At 44.7% G+C, this 17,056-nt stretch overlaps 1 protein-coding gene across 2 annotated transcripts in view; it reads left to right on the forward strand.

Annotated features, from left to right (window-relative positions):
* PTH1R (parathyroid hormone 1 receptor) overlaps positions 1–17,056 on the forward strand; it is a 119,422-nt gene that overhangs the window by 91,813 nt on the left and 10,553 nt on the right. For both annotated transcript variants that reach the window (XM_072033943.1, XM_021274978.4), the window contains exons 7-12: positions 851–1,004; positions 7,611–7,671; positions 9,834–9,900; positions 13,188–13,282; positions 15,216–15,357; positions 16,590–16,631. In XM_072033943.1, coding sequence (XP_071890044.1) covers positions 851–1,004; positions 7,611–7,671; positions 9,834–9,900; positions 13,188–13,282; positions 15,216–15,357; positions 16,590–16,631 — 561 coding nt within the window. The remainder of the gene's footprint in view (positions 1–850; positions 1,005–7,610; positions 7,672–9,833; positions 9,901–13,187; positions 13,283–15,215; positions 15,358–16,589; positions 16,632–17,056) is intronic.

A 17,056-nucleotide genomic window follows, 5' to 3' on the forward strand; every position in this document is an offset into this window, starting at 1 on the left:
TATTTGAAAAGAACACAAAGTATTTCATGGCATTGTTTTCTGGTTTTCCTTGGTGTGGACTCATTATTAGGAATAATTAGGATAATGTATTACATTATTTGAATATTAGCAATTAAACAGCATTTCCCATTCTGCTGAGTTGAAAGGCAAGCGAGTGATGAAGGCAACAATTAATTATTTCTCTTGTTTCCAGTTATTGCCTGCCACTCTTTGTGTGCGGGTAGATTATGATTTTTTGTGAATATATAAGTTATTGCTCAACCTGGATGGGGATTTCTTTTAATTGACCTTCATTCTATTCCATCTCACTTTGTCTGTAAAAGACAATAGATGCATATGTGTCCATGTTTATATATATACATGTACATATATATATATAATTTGTCCATATCCATTATGATTGGCAAATGATTAGCATAAGAGCTGGACGGAATAAAAATTCCTCTTTTATTTACAAGATGTATATAATTAATATTTTCTGCAAGCTGCTTTAAAGGCTACACGGGGTAAAGGGGAAACCCAGAAACTCTAAAAAGCGGGCGAGTCCCTCATCACTGGGTTGGGGGAGAGTCTCAGGTCACCACCTCCCCACCTGTGCCCAATTCTCCCCACTCACCTGCTGTTGGAGACATAAAGCCAGGCTTAGGACCTTCCTTCCCAATTGTTCATCTCTTCTGCTCTCGCACTGACTCCCCTCCATGTAAAAGCCCTGCAACAGAGCTTTCTGATCTCTTTTTTCCCTTTCTCCATCTCGTTTCCCGACCCATCTTGGCAAATATCGTGGATTTACACAGAACAGGAATTTCACACCGTGTTTTAGCATAACCCCGTCTTTCTGTGGTCGTTGCAGGTGGGTTGTAAAGTAGCGGTTACCTTCTTCCTCTACTTCCTGGCAACCAATTACTACTGGATCCTGGTGGAAGGGCTCTATCTCCACAGCCTCATCTTCATGGCATTTTTCTCAGAGAAGAAGTATCTTTGGGGATTCACATTATTTGGCTGGGGTAAGTCATGGCTGCTCCTTACGGCTGACCCATCAGAAGGTTATTGGAGGTGGTCTTTGAAGCAAAAAATGTAGACCCAGGGGAAGGAACATAGGCAGAGTGAGCATCAGGGACACGGTGGCTTTTTCAAGGGCTGGTGTGCTGCGTGGTGAAGTTTTTTAACATTTCTAAATTGTGGTGTTGACTTCCCAGACCTCTGGAAGGCTCAGTCCAGCTGATGTTAGTGCACTCCCTGAGTTATCCCCAGCTCTGCCAAGTGCCTCCCGCTGAGTACCCAGCACGGTGCTGGAGGGGGTGGAAAGTTGCGTGAAGCTGTGAGCATCTGCTCCCAACGGCAGACCTCAGCTCTGATTTCCTACCTCTGATCTCAGTCACTGTAAAAAGCTCCTGAGGTTTCACGAGTGCTGGAACACCACGAGAAGCCTGCAATTTGTGGGAAAGCCATTTCTTCCTTTTTTTTTTTTTTTTTTTTCTTTTAACCCAGGCATCTTTTCATGGAGTAGAGAGAAAGGGGGGGGGAAGTGGGTGCAGAGGGGGTGCTCATTAGTGGGAGGCGTTGTGGGCACAGGCATTTCAGACGAGAATGTGCTTTTTGTTCACTTCTGGCATCAGCTTTGGCTTGCAAGCCGTTATGAGGTGCTGGTAGGCTGAGGACAATAAAAACACTGCCCACGGTTGTCTGAAGCATGTGGACTGGAAGGGAGAACAGGAAACATATTAGATGATCCTCAAGGACGTAACTATGAATAATGGGGTGTAGGTCTACAAAGGAGCTTACAGCAGGAAAAACCTGCTTAGAGGCATCGATGGTTACCTCTAAACCATATGGCCCAGGAGCTCTTCCCAGCTTCCAAGTCCAAAATGCACCTGGCCACATCCTGACTGCATTTTAGGGCAAGATTAATGAGTGCACCACACCACCCCCATTCCAGGACATGTCTTCTTCCAGAAGAAAAAAAAACAAGTTTTTGGGTGCTGAGTGACCCATGGTACAATCAAAGGTTTGGACAACCAGGGCATAGGTACCCACAGTCTGGGAAAAGCCTTTGGACATAGAAAGTCTAGATATGTCGCATGAAGAAATATTAGGGCTCCAGGAAATGGATGGCAGGCTACTATCGTGCTTTGCCACTGTACATAGCCAGTGTCCCCAAGCAAGCCAGATGATAATGTAAATGTGAGTTTATAGAGAATTGCACTTTTTTTGTTTGTAAGAACATGCAAGTGATTCATCAGTCCAGGGCAGTCCAGCCTGCAGGACTCTCTCCTGCTTTTTTCCTTCCACACTCTGCTTATGGGGCAGCAGGGGACCAAAAGCTCCTTTCTAACCTCATGTTCAGCTGGGGCACAGGACAAAAACTGCTGGTGCTGCCCTGTGACAAGGACAGGAGGTGTAAAGTCAGTCCCAAAGTGGGCATCCATCTCTCAGGTAGAGTCAAGTCCCCACCAGCCAGTAGGATTGGGGGGGAAATAAATAAAAAGAGATATTCTGGAGACAGAGACTTTGTTACCTCGGCTGCAGTGAGAGAAAAGAATTTAGATATCAGCTCTTTAAAACAAACCAGCAAAAAAAAATAAAATAAAATAAATCAACAAGCAAAAATCCACACCCTCTTCCAAAGTTTCAAGCTACATAAAATGTGCTCCTCAGAAAATGGCACTGCGCTGTATGGAGCAGACTTCAGGAAGCAATTCCCCAGAGCAAATCCTGGAAGAGAGAGAAGCAGCTGAAAAATAATGCCATATGTTTAACAAGAAAAACCAACTTGATGCTGCTCGTAATGCAGCCAAAGGAAAACAGTCTAACAGGCATGGGTTCCTCTCATTAATTCTTCCAACCGCTGCCAGAGTATAATCATTTTATCAGAGCAACCACAAAGCTGAAGTCACACCTGTCACAACACCAATCATCTGTGTGCTTCCAAAAGTTTGAGGCTGCTTAATTTAAATTCCTCTGGAATGAGAACATAGGATCCCTCCAGTTGCATTTGTTTTTGCTTTGTTTTGATTAGCATGATAATGTACACACACACACCCGAACAGACGTATTGCTTTGATAGCTTTTGGGCACTGGAAAGGGCAACCCAATCCAAGACCCACTGGAGTCAGTGGAAAAACTCCAGTTCCCTGCAGTGGGCACTGGATCCTGCCCATACCACAGCAATGAATGACAGGGAATCAGTGATAAATAATTATGACATTCCACATAGGTAGAGAAAAGACATTTGCCCCAAAAGCTGGGATTTTTTTATTTTTTTTTTATTTATTTTTTACTTGTGTAACAATAAACAAGGGAGGATTTATCCTGCCTGGAAATTTCCAACGTGGGGGAAGCAAAAGTCATCCTGCAGCAGCTTATTTCCAGCGGAAACCAGTACATACAGTTATTCTGATGTCAGACCCAAAGATTTCGGCTGTTTTTTCAGTCCACATCCTCACTGGCACAAAGGAGCAGGGCTCCGTGCAAGTCCGCAGCGCCCTTCTTGCAGTTGCAGAGGAGGCACCGATGACAGACAGGAACTTGTTCCTTGCCAGCACCCAACAAAAATAAATAAATAATGGTATTATGGGCAACAATAAATTCCCCAGCAGACTTCAAGTTCCTTGCAGCTGTTTTATGAAGGAAGTCTAAGAAGCATGACCAATAGCCAGAAAACCCAAGCTGATTCCACTGGCATTTTTCCTTCACACCGCGTTAATTCCCCCGGCTGGACCGCACTGGCTTTCAGCTACGGTGCAAATGAGCATTGCAGGGAGACCTGAACGAGACAAACAGATCCACGTGTTATTGTCAGAGGTGTCTCAGGTCCAAAAACCCGTGATGGGAAGCCCCGCGTGGTAATCTATGCAGAAATCATCCTTGCCTGAAAGCATTCCTACCTAACAGGGCAAGAGGTGTATGTAAGTGTTATTGGTCCCATTTGATACGAGGAAACTGTGACAGAGAGGGGCTGAAAAAACACTCCCTGTAAACTCAGAGGTGTTCAAATAGCAGGGAACGGAGACCAGATTTCTCCAGCCCTACATAAGGTCTTTATTCATGAGCTTTCTTCTCCTAGCAGGCGCTTTGCAACTGCCTCTCTAACTCACAGCTTTGACACATGCACAAACGGCACTTCTCCACGTGCCAGGACACGTGTGCAAGGAAGGTGGCAGAGCAGAGCAGGGGCTGGGATGGACACCAGAATTTGTGCAGCTTGAGACTTTTGCTGTCTGATAGGGTGATGACAGGACCATAGAATCATTTTGGTTGAAGACCCTTAAAATCATCAAGTCCAACCATTCCCAACCCCGCCACCAAACCACGTCCCTAGGCAGCACACCCGCACGGCTTTTAAACACCCCCGGGGATGGCGACTTCACCACCTCCCTTTCCACGCCTGACTTTATAGCACCTGCATTGTACACACTGTGTGTAACGACTGGAAATGCACAGCGCATACAATGTGGATTCTGTAGAAGTCGCTCACGGCATCGCCGCCCCGCGGGGTTCGTCCTGCATCACGCTGGTTTTGCGCACACCGTTTGGGGGAGGACGAGCACGCGCCCACCTGCACCCGCACCCCTCTGCACACACAACCACCTAGGAGGTCATGGGATTTTTTGGAGGCTCGCTTTTCTTTTTCTGGCAGGTTGGCCAGATGCATTTAATCACAAGAGGAGCTGCATCCTCTCGGGCATCTGCCTGTTTGTATCTTTACGTGTCTAACTTTGAGGTTTTTTGGTTAATGGCTCTCCCATCAATGGTTGCTGTGAGTGCTCAGCAGTAGTATTGTCCATCTCAGGGCATCACTTTCACGTGGAGACACCAAAAAGCCAGTCATCACCCTCTGAAAGTAAAAGAGATGCTGGAGGGAACGTTAAGCCTCCTGACCCTGCCTTCCACAGACTGGTTTACCAGAGGGGGAGGAAAAAGCTGAATTCCAAAAATCACCTGGAGGCCCAAGCTCTGCATGTTGCATTGATGGAGGGAGAATCTAAAAATGGGGCAGAGGAAAGGGGAGGGGGAGGATTCATTCCACGTTCCGTAAATTTAAGAATATTTATGACTGTTCACACTGAAAAGAAGAAGCACGCTAGAGAGACAGAAAGACAAACGTAGCAATAAAACTGGTGCCAGGAATTCATTTTGTGTGTTTTGCAGAAAATGTCAAGGATCCTTTTCCTAAGCTTGCCTGCACAGAGTGAGGTGGCAGTTGCAGAATAAATACATGCATAGATATAATTATTTTCTCCTCTATGTGTTATTGTTGCTAGGAACCTTTAACACAACACAGCATTAATAGGAATGGGAATGGTGTCTTTTCTGAAATACAGGACAGGCTAGCGAGGAACAAGTATGTGTCTAACGCATCCAAATCTCTGAAACAATCCATCTTTCAAAATTACAGCTTCACCATAACGGGTGAACATCCAGCGCCTATGGGCAGGCAGCAGGCACCCGAGCCTCTGAAGGCAGAGGGTGCAAAGGGGAATGTGAGTGCTGCTATCAGTAGTTACAGCATCTGAGCCTCGGGTAGCTCTGCCAGTCGTTCGCAGCACGCACGTATTTTTCATAGATGGGTGATTAGCAGTGGGAAGGATATAGATGGTGCTTGTTGCAATAAATCATCACCTTCCCCAAGCCCTCAGCTTCAGCACGCTCATGGGCTCCCGGTGCAATAGGTTAAGTATTTTCTATCCAGTGCCAGCCATTGCAGGGGATTGTGAAGCAGGGTGCATTCCTTATAAATGTATCTTTGTAGGCAGTGCTGGTCCTGAGTGAGGCTCTGTGTTTAATTATTTATGCTTTCTTATATTACCGTGGCATTTAAAGGTTCCAAGCAAGATAACGGCCCCGTTGTCCATGTGTGTACGAGACAGGCGTCCCTGCCCCACACCCCAGCTCAGGAAAGCGTCCGTGGTCAGGAAAGCCTTTAAGCACTCTAATGAGACTTAAGTGCATGCTGAAAGTTAAGCGTGTGCTTATGCACGCCGAGCCCCAATGAGCTTAGACTGTGAACAGCATATTTACAGTCATCGGTGATAAATGTCGCCTTTATTTATTTTTTAATTTTTTTTTTTTCACCTGAAAGGGGTTATTCTTCTGGAATTTGTGGAAGCTACTGTGGATTTGATCCTGCCTTTTAAGGGAAGCCAGTAGGGGACTCAGTTGTACAAATAAAGCAGAACTGGACCCTAAAAAAATAAATAGAAGATTGCATTTGGATATTGGTGATTCTCTTACTTTTTGCAGGGAAAAGACGATGCCCAGTGTAACTGTGCTGAAATGAGGATGGTTCCTTTGGGAGTGAACCTTGGGCTAGAGCATTTTGGAAGTATTACGCTGAATTCCAGCATTTGTCTGCTTCATGCAGCAAGTTTCTCACACTTAACAGAGTTTTTTATCCATCCAGGCCAGAAAAAATCAAAATGGAGTAAAGAAAAATTTGTAGAGAGTTAGGACCTATGAAAGAGCCCTTGACCTTTCATTCCAAAAAAAAAAAAAAAAAAAAAAGACATTAATTTTTCCCTCCAAAATCTCCTCCTTCAGCTCATTTCTACTTCTTACTGCTCTAGCCAAAATATCAGCCAGACACTGCCTTGGCGCCTCTTAAAAAATATCAGTGGTGTACATAGGGCATAGGGCAGTGCAGTTCTTTCAGGGGCTTGGTTAAGGCCCATGGGTGAGTTCAATCTACCTGCCACATCAATTCCTGTAAATTAAATGGGTCAGAATTTGTTTTCCCAGCCTAGAGGCCAACTGGGGTGATGGCACAGCTTACACTTATACAGCTTTGCTCTCCTTCCACACCACTTCTCTCCCCAAAATGGATGGTTTGAACCACGAAGAGAGGTTTCTGAGATGGTTGGGAGCTACCTGACAGTTAAACAATGTGTGAGCATGGAAAGTTGCAAAAGGCATGCCCAGACCCTGTTTCGTTGCTGCCACCAAGGTGTTCTGGATTCAATGCAACTTTCTGGCATACTCAAGGCCATTTTCAGGGTGATACAGTCTGAGCCCAATTCTAGGTCCACCATTCCCTGAATCCAAAGGAAAGGAACAAATATGTTGGGAAAGATGCACTATACAAACCCCATCTCTGCTTTGAGTTGAATCATTTATGTGGAGCAAGCAGCGGTCACACAGGTTCAGGCCATACAGGCTATGTCTCCGTACAGCAATGCCATAACTTAGGTACAGGAATGTGACCATTTGTCCTAAATCCATGACTCACGTTGGGTCCATTGACCCCGGATCAACGGGGCGTCTCCAGGCATGGCTTAGAATATAGCTTAAGCTTAAGCAAAGCAAGTTGCTCCATTTTGAAAACCAGGAGACTTTAGTAGGGTGGACTTGTCCAGGCCATGCCATTTGGCCTCCATAAAATTCTCCCTTCCCAGCCTTGGTTTACCATTACAGTGCTTGAACCACAGAAGAGATAAAAAGTACAAGATTTAATGGTCCAAATGCTTTAATGGTCCAAATGGCTTTAATGGTCCAAATTATGCTTGAATATTTAAAAACTCCTTCTTCCACCTTCCCCTATCCTTTTCCGAAGTGGCTTATGCTATCAGAGTCCTCTAATTCCCCTGCTCACCCCATTGATCTGTGTTTCTTTCCAGGTCTCCCTGCTGTATTTGTTACAGCGTGGGCCAGCGTGAGAGCCACTCTAGCCGACACAGAGTAAGTCCTGTTGGGTTTCCTTTTCTTTCTTTCACCTGTGATGCCTTCGTGGGGCTTCTGGCATAGGTGACTTTGTGGGTGTATCACAAGGATAAAAAGAATCAGGGGAAGCCAAAATCAATTCCTACTATGAAATTAGCAACCTTTTCTTTTCTTTTCTTTTCTTTTCTTTTCTTTTCTCTTTTCTTTTCTTTTCTTTTCTTTTCTTTTCTTTTCTTTTCTTTTCTTTTCTTTTCTTTTCTTTTCTTTTCTTTTCTTTTCTTTTCTTTTCTTTTCTTTTCTCGTCTCATCTCTTCTCTTCTCTTCTCTTCTCTTCTCTTCTCTTCTCTTCTCTTCTCTTCTCTTCTCTTCTCTTCTCTTCTCTTCTCTTCTCTTCTCTTCTTTTTTTTTTTTTTTTCTGTTGGGGGTGAAAGTTAAAATGGGTGCAACTTTCCTGGCTTTGCTTTCATTTTGCAGAAATTAATAATGTGAACACCTACAGCCATTATCCCTGGGGTTGAAGGAGATGTTTCACAGCCAGGCAGGGGCAGGAATGGCTTGAATCATGAAGGAATGCCCTGCAGAACATGGGTAGAGATCAGTCATTCCTTGATTCTTCCAGTAGCAGAGCTGGAAAGCCCTGCATGAAGCTGGGAGGTAACACCTTCAGCACAGTCACAGGAGATGCCTCCACACTGAGGAGGGGTGAAGCAGAAACTCCTCGCTGCACGAGGAGTGGGTGCCAGCATGTCCTTAGGACTAAAAAACATTTGTACAAACTCATGAGAGATAAATTCTTCCAGACGTATTAAATAGTAATGTTCTGGCTCAGGAACCCCTCCTGAACTGCAGATTGTTGGAAGAATATTCTGGAAAAATGTTACTACCTCCTTGTCTGTTTCTCCTTAAATATCACTTTCTGGCTACTGTAGAAATAGGATGCCGAATCAGCTGTTTCTTTGGTCCTATACAAACACCCTGAGGCCTACTATTCTTGCATCAAGCTGAAGGAAGCATCCACAACATCAAATCTTCAAGCCCAACACAACCGTGTTTGGCCCCAAACAGCCCAACATTGACCACAAGGCAGGTTTCTCCTACACACAATGTGCCATCAAAAAATTGGGGGTCCCAGGCAACTTTTCCAATGATTTTGCTTAGGAAGAGACTGCTTTGCAAAGGGGAGAAAGCCAAACTCTGGGCTCAGAAGGACCTGGTAGCACAGCTAGTGGAGGATGACGCATCTGCATTGGCTCAGGCTCATCCTCGTACAGCCCTTCAGTCAGCACTGGTGGTTTCTCTGCCCCTGTCTCGCTTTCCTTGAAGAGTTGCCTGGGCAGTTTGGCCCACGAAATGAAAACTGCAGCTGCCATGTGGGGGCTGTCTGGCTCAGATAAAGAAAGGCCTGTGGCAGTCCTCTCTCTGTGGTTGGAGAGAATTCAAACAGAGTAATTAACACTGAGTGACCTTATTCCATGGCTGCTGGAAATGCCTGGGAGGAAATAGCGTCCAGCCCCTCATCAGCAGATGGAGGACCATAGATGAACATCCATGCCACCAACAGTTTGCCCTTTCAGTCCTCACTCGGATAAGGGCTGGAGATGAAAAGAAGATAAAGGCTTTTATGGGGCATGTCTGGGTCTTGGTGTGACTGCAGGGATGAAGGAAGCACAGGATCTGAATGCAGAAAAACAGAATTATCCATACTACCACGTACTCGGACAGAACTGATCCCCAGGCAAAGTTCTGCAGGCTTATTCCAAGGGGTAGCATTAAACTATTTCAGCCAGTGCAAAACCCAGCACAGCCTCTCTTGTTTTCATGAAAACCAGAATACTTTTTGTGTAGTTTTTTCTCTTAAAGAGATGAAGAAGAAGTGGAAAAGGGTGGGTTCCTGCCCAGAAGGGACAGGTCTTGATGACTGTGGAAAGAGCTGTTCCACCATCTGGAGAGCATAACTTTAAATGCATTTAGCAGGGGTTTCACTTCTGAATGGTGTAACAGCAGGGAAAAGGGCTTCTTTGGAGCCATGAGGGCTGAAAGCAAGGTTAGATCAAGGTCTTTCCAACCCAGCAGGCTTTGGAGGAATCCCATCCTTCGAGGGTGGATTTACCCAAGGAGACAGCGAGTCTGTTGCTCCTCGTAACCAATGATTTCCTAATGGGATCTCAATCTCTTCTCAGGTGTTGGGACTTGAGTGCTGGCAATTTAAAATGGATTATTCAGGTGCCCATCCTGGCAGCTATCGTGGTGAGTACTGGCTGACTGCAATGGTGGGAGGCTGCGTTTGATGGTGTAGGCACAGTGCAGAGAGTGGGGCCAGGCTACCCTGCTCTAATTACCTTCTTAGCACAGCCTTAGGTGTGGAGTCTGAGCATCTCCAGTTTAAGGGCCTTATTTTTGACCTGTCTATAAGTTCAATAGCTGCATACAGCAGTGGGGTTATGTGCAGTTTTGTTTTGCTTAGGAGAGAAAGATGGCACAACCTAAGACCCTAAAATCATTAGCGAAACGAATATTCAATATAATATTGACGACCCATGTGATACTGAAAACCCCCAGGGGTCTTAACACATTCTTACCATGCATCTGCATTGGGAAGCACTGTTATTAATTTCATCAGGGGCATTTGGTGGGTCATGTGTTTGCTTGAACTGGGTCCTAATTAGCTTGAGATGTTGTTTTCGCAGTTTTCAGTCATTACCCTTGTCCCTCCTTCTGTCTTTCCCTATGGTTCTCCATTATTCCATCTTCTGATAGTTGGGTAAGTGCAAGTAAAAGAGCTTTTCCCCACCCACATATCCTAGCTCCCCATTATGTACATCCATGAGTAGCTGAGCGGAGTCAGTAAGAATCTCTTTATAGTCTTCAGAGGGTTTTGCATTAAGCTCTGTGTACTTTGCACTGACTCACAAATCAGGAGGCCTTGGAAGATGATCAGTGTGGGTGAGAAGAAAGTCAGTCCATCTGCATATAAACACCAGGAAAGTTTCTGAGGTAAATGTGATCATATGTGTGATTAGGTGAGCTACTTTGGATTTGATGGAGTTTTTTCTTCTTCAGAGTTTCCTTTTGGTGGAAATTCTCCACCTGGCCCTAGTAATCAATTCTGTACCTTGGAAGAAACGAATCACCAAGCCCACAGTGTGGTCATTGGAAACAAAATAGTAGGATGGAGAAGAAAGTTCAGATAGTTCAATGAGATGAATGCCAGCAACCCCATTGCATTTAATTTAAAGCCCAATTAGCAGAGGAGAAAGAGCTCAATTGAGGCTTGCCCTTGTAAAAATAATGTTTCTCCATGAGGCTCTGCTCTGCTTGTACCTTGGCTATTTGCAAATGCAGCTATTTATCATGCAAAAATATTCTGTGGGTTGTTTCTGTTTAATTTCTGTGGGTTCATATTGTTCACTTGGCTGCCTTTTCAATTCCCACACTGGCTGGTCATATGTTGCTGGACTAAGTTATGCATTTTCTGGATGTACTTGCAGAGAATTTGAAGGCTGAGGGGCTTAAAATCCCTCCACTATGTTACTAACTGATTTTATTCAGTTGTCTGGATTTCTTTTAAACCTTAGCACATGTTTCAGGAAAGTCACAGGAGTTTCCCTCCTCACTATGATAAGGTTGGATACCTTCAATTTAGTAGACAAATGTAGAAGAAGATACCACAGTTGAGACTTTGAAGCTAGAAAAACTCATATGAGAAAAAAAAGCCTGCTTTTTTTTTTTTTTTTTTTTTTAATTCCTTTTTCTAACATTGGTTTCCAACGAAAATGAGTTATATGCCCCAGGCTGTGTGCTTCTCTGCCTGTCGGTCTATCCATCCCTCCCTTACAACTCTTGTGCCAGTCAGTAAATTCCAACCAAATGTAACTAAGGGAATGGAGTTGCATAGATGTTAAAATCCCACAGACCTCATGAAAACAGTCAAATAGATACTGGAGAGAAAATTCTACCAATGCCCCTTCACTGGAAAGGGCGTAGTGTGACCTTACCCCTTTTTAACACAGAGGAGAGCTGTTCGAAACGAACTTGCACCTCGTTAAAGGAGAAAGAATCCAACCACAGAAGACAAAGCCATAGCAAACCAGGCCGTGTACGTTCAGCTGCTCAGGGAGCTACTTGTTTTAACAGTGGGGATAATTAACCATTGGAACGACTTAGCAATGGTTGTGGTAGGATCTCCGTCATGGAAACACTGAAACCCAGATCTGCTGTAGCTCAAACCAAAATGAATACAAGGAGGTCTTATGGACTGTGCTTTGCAGGAGATCAAACTAGAGGTTCCTAATGGTCCCTTCTGGTGTAAAACTACGAGGCTGTGTGTGGCGTGGTAATTTGTTTCCTTGAAATGCTGCTACACTGGTATCTGAGAAGTCAAATGACTGCTGCAAACCCATAGACATCAGCATTAGCCCAGCAGTGTGCAGCCTTCTCGTAGTTTCACCATGTCCTTGAGAATAGGTTTGTCGGGGGCAGCTAGGGTTATAAGCCGTTCATAAGGACATTCAAAATCCCAGGAATCCCCCAAACACCTCCCCATTTCTCAGCTCTGATAAGTATCAGTGTAACCATGAGGTATTGTTACCTTTTGCAGCATCCCTCACCATGGGCATGTTCCTGTAGGACTGGGTGAGCTTAGTTCAGCAACTGGGTTCACAGATATGGCTCCCTGTACAGCAAGAAGATATTTTTTTCTGTCTGTTGTTGCTGTCCCTACTGTCTGGTCCACACCACAACCTCCTCTGGAGAACTTTTATTGTAGACGTACAACAGGAGTTTTAGTTATTTTACCCTTCTATGTTCTTGACCTGTCATATCTAGCTGTGTCTACTCTGTGTTTTCTTCGTGATGCAGGTTGCTTGTTCTTCTTTCCTTTTGCACCTGGAAATATGTAAAATCATCTTACTAATCTCTTCTCGTAGCCTGAGGGGACCTTAACATCAGGTTGGCTGCAAGGGACAGTATAACTGAATTTCACTCTGCTCCCTGGACCCCAAACTCAGCTTAAGAGGTTTATGAGGCCATGAAAATGGCCCATATCACTGTACAGAGCTGTAAGCCAAGTAATAAAGATGATGTGAAAAACACTGAGAGCTGACTGCGGTCCAAACCTTGAAATGTCTGGTAATCACTGCCTTGAATACTGAGATTATATCCACTTGTCAGGTGTCTACTCACCACCTCCTCGCTGTCTTTCAGTCTCTCCCTATCTCATTTTTCAATAAGGGACTCATGCACAAGGCAGCCTAGGCTGGCTAGCTCAGGTGTCAGTGTTCCCATTTGGGATGCCTACCCCTTCCCAGAGGATGCAATTCCCTTCTCTCTCAACCATTCCGGTTAAATAAGGCTGATGTAATCTCACCATTCACTGGGTTTTTCCCAGGGGAGCTCATCCCTGCTACAGGAGGAGCACTTCCAGCTCAGACACAAGCCCCTTGGCTCACCTTGGGGGAAGCACAGCCTGAGCAACGTGAACATCAGCTGCATCTCCTTTAACAGTTATTAATTGTTGTTGTTTTTCCCTCTTCCAGGTAAATTTTATTCTTTTTATCAATATTATCAGAGTCCTAGCAACCAAGCTACGGGAGACAAATGCAGGGAGGTGTGACTCAAGACAACAGTACAGGTGAGTCACGAACCCTCCTCGGTTTGGAGAGAAGTCAAAGTTCCTCTTTCCCTCTTTGACTGCAGAGGGAGCCCAGGGTGAGTGGTTCAGCTGAAAATACCCACCCTGTAGACACTTAAAAAAAGGTGAGAAGAACACCATCTTCTAAGCCTGATAACGCAGAATAAATCAGCAGCCGATTAAACCTCCCCTAAACCTCTCCAATCCAACCCCAGGGACCTGCCTCATAGTAAAGAGAGGAGCTCAGTTCCTCCAGCCAGTTAGGAAGTGACTGTGCTGGCCTTGAACCAACAGTGCAAAAATAAAAGCGTTGCTTGTGCTGTTGAAGCCCCTAAACCTTGTACAATTTTATTTATTTCTGTTTATTTCCCTCCTGTGCTTTGTAAAACTTGGTCTATTTGTTAAATCTGCCCTTCAGCGGGTGCTCCAGTGCTTTTGCTGAAATGAAAAAAAAAAAAAAAAGATTCCTGAACCTTTGCTGGAAATCTGGCCTTTCCTTGTTTGTTTTGTTTTCCTTTGTTCTGCCAGCTCTTCTCTCTTGATAATTTAGGGTATTTGTAGTATGGTCAAAGCTGGACAGAAAAAGCAGATTGCTGAGACACCTTGGCTGCTCGAGGGCTCCCAAGGCTTCTCCGAATCCCTTCGGCTGGACTCACCGGCAGGACACATGCAGGGGGGAAGAACAGGGCAATTTGGGCTGTAAACCATGAGCTCATTGCTACCATCACACTCTCCAAACACAAGATGTTTCATTTGAATCAGGAACGATATTTGGCTGGAAAACACCTCTCCGTTTTCCTTTGCTGCCCTGTCAGGGCTCTGATTTATCTATTTATTTATTTATCCCTGGCTGAAGCTTGCTATTAATTATGGTTTGGATGGGGCCTGTTCCTTTTAATGTTCTAAATTCCCTCAGTGGTTTCCAGTTGCTGGACAGAGGTGGTACCAGGTCTTTCTGGTAGTGATGTCCGTCCTTCTCAATAACTGCCTGCACTTGGTGACTTGCTGTAACTCTTGGCAGCGGGTTTAATCCTTCAATTAGCATCACTTCCAGGCAAAGCTGGATCCCTCAGGAGCAAACCCAGCCAAGCACTCAGGGCTTCATTTTACCTCCCTCCTACCCCCTGACATAGGTCTTGTGCTGAGATGGAGCTTCTCCTTCAAACAGGGCTTTCCAGGGGATGCTGCAGTCCAAAACCAGGATTCCTAGAATTGGTGACCCCCAGCTTACCAAGTACTATGAAATCCACTTCCCTTTGGTATCTAGCATAATTCTGCAATTCCCTCTCCACCGTTGCACAGAAGGCACTAACCCTGGGTGGATCTTTGCCTCAAAAAGAAGAGAGAACTGCAGAATTACAGAAATTTTGTGGTGAGACGGACTCCCTGGAAATCATCTGGTCCAGTCCCTCTGCTCCAACAAGGCCATCTGGAGTAGGCTGTCTAGGACCATTTCCAGTCTTTAAATTCAGAAGCAGAATCACCCTTTAGGGGCAAGGGAATTTAGAGGCTGGGACCTGGAAGCAACAGTGCACATTTCTTTCCAGTCACTCTTCCATCTTGTTCCCATATTCCTGACCGACAATAGTGGATGGTCTGAGGCTGAGAAAGAAGTCTTGGTGTCTTCACCTCCAGTACCTACAGCAGCATCTCATGGGGACGTGCATGTGAAGAGGGTTAGATTAGCATATCACAACATGCTGGGGATGGATTGGGTTGTGTCTCATGCCATACGAGAATAAATGGCTTGAAACTGTGGGTGGACATAGAGCCTGTGTAAATGTTAGCTCTTCAGGACTAGTAAAGGGGGCATGTTGAGCCATAATAAAATTATGCATGATAGACACCCAAGGTATGAGGTGGACCAGCCTGGCTGGGAGTTTCACCCCATCCACTGACTTCTTCTGTGTCTTCTCTTTCCTTGTTCCTGCAGGAAGCTGCTGAAATCTACCCTCGTCCTTATGCCTCTCTTTGGCGTTCACTATATTGTTTTCATGGCTATGCCATACACAGATGTGTCAGGGATTCTTTGGCAAGTTCAAATGCACTATGAAATGCTGTTCAACTCTTTCCAGGTATTGTAATCATTAAACTATGGGGACAAACTACAAGAATTTAAACAGAGGGGGGAGGGAAAGGAGAGTGCAAGGTGTTCTCTTTGGAAACAGGGTTGTGTTCACAGCATGTCAGATTTCATTCACAAGGTGATTTGACAGTATTTTAGCAACAAGTATGTTTTATATTTGCAAAATACAGTGCAAAAAGGATCAGTGTGCCAAAAAAAAAAAAAAAAAAAAAGCCTGTTGAAAGATACCTTGCCCCACAAAATCTGTGTAGATCCAGGATAGACATAAGCTGGTAGAGATCCACAGAGACATGTTGTTTCAAATTAGCTTCCAATTAGCTTATCCCAAGCTGTCTCTCAGCCCTGTGAATGGATTCCTCAGTTCAAGGTTTGGGTAAAAGGCAAATTCAGTTATAGGACTGCTCCTGTATAAGGCACAACAGCAAGAATAAGCAAAGCTCTACAAGCAGAGCAGTGTTTTTTAGCCACTGCCCACTCTTCCCTCAGAGATTAACTTTTGGCTCACGTGCAACTACCTATCATCATGGTCAACTAGTGTGGATGATGGAGGGGGACAGTGGGTCTGCCAGATGAAATTATATGGCGGGTGGGGACAAAGCTTGCATCCATGCACTTTCACAACTCCTGCTGGGCTCAGAAGGGAACAAATAGCAGGTTCCTTCACCAAGATCTGGCCGAACTATTGACCAACAAAAAAGACGTGGATGGTTTTCTCACATCTGACTGGTTTTGCCGCTCCCCCTCAGCCAGTTCTGCCCAACGTACAGGCTGCCCCACTTGAAACCAGGGCTGAAAGAGTCCCATTGGGGCCATCTCCTGTCCAGCAGCAAGATCAGCTACATGTAAAGCAATGGAAAAGTTTATCCAATATGTTCCTAAATACCTCTATTGAGTGAGACCCCACCACCTTCCCAGGCACTCATCACTGTTTCAGGAACTTTGCAAAAGATCAGGGCAGGGGAATGGATGTGTTAGGTCGAGCATGATCCAGAGAGTTTATATAGTCCATTTACTTTGTGAATTGTCTGTAAAAAATGGCTACGTTAATCTGTCCCTCACGCACTACTAAACAGAGCAATGTTTCCTATCCATATCATATAAAGCAAGTTATAAACATCACTGATTTCAGAGAAACACGAGGATGCTGGGCAACCCCACCGGGGTATAGATACTCAGCTGCTGCCAGATTAATATTAATGTGTTATTTCTTCTTTCTTCTAGGGATTTTTTGTTGCCATCATATACTGTTTTTGCAATGGAGAGGTAAGAGTCATCAGCTTCTTAATTATGTCTCACCTTTATTAAACTAATTCCAAATGCAGATGGTAAGGTGGATGCACATCAGTGTATCCCCTCTTAGTCTAGAGATGCAACCCTGTTTTTCACTCGCTGAAAGATCTGTCCATGCACACAGAAAGTTTGTACACTCATTTTGGTCATGTAAGACATACAGATCAATCTGTCATCAATAAATGAGCTACTGGAAGTAGCTAATGGGGGGAAAAAATGTGCTTTTTTTTTTCCTTTTCCCAGCACAAGTGCTGTTTTGTGCTGCCTAATATCTGATCGGTGGCAGAAATAAAAGGGGATTGATAGAATAGCTGTCTAAGCAGCAAGCTCTTTTGTTAGGCCAAGCTTTGTTGACCCTTTTATTCTGTTTCAAGTGACATGCTTTAATTTTAAGATTG

The sequence above is a fragment of the Anas platyrhynchos genome, chromosome 2 (genome assembly GCF_047663525.1).
Source record: "Anas platyrhynchos isolate ZD024472 breed Pekin duck chromosome 2, IASCAAS_PekinDuck_T2T, whole genome shotgun sequence".
Lineage (NCBI taxonomy): Eukaryota > Metazoa > Chordata > Aves > Anseriformes > Anatidae > Anas > Anas platyrhynchos.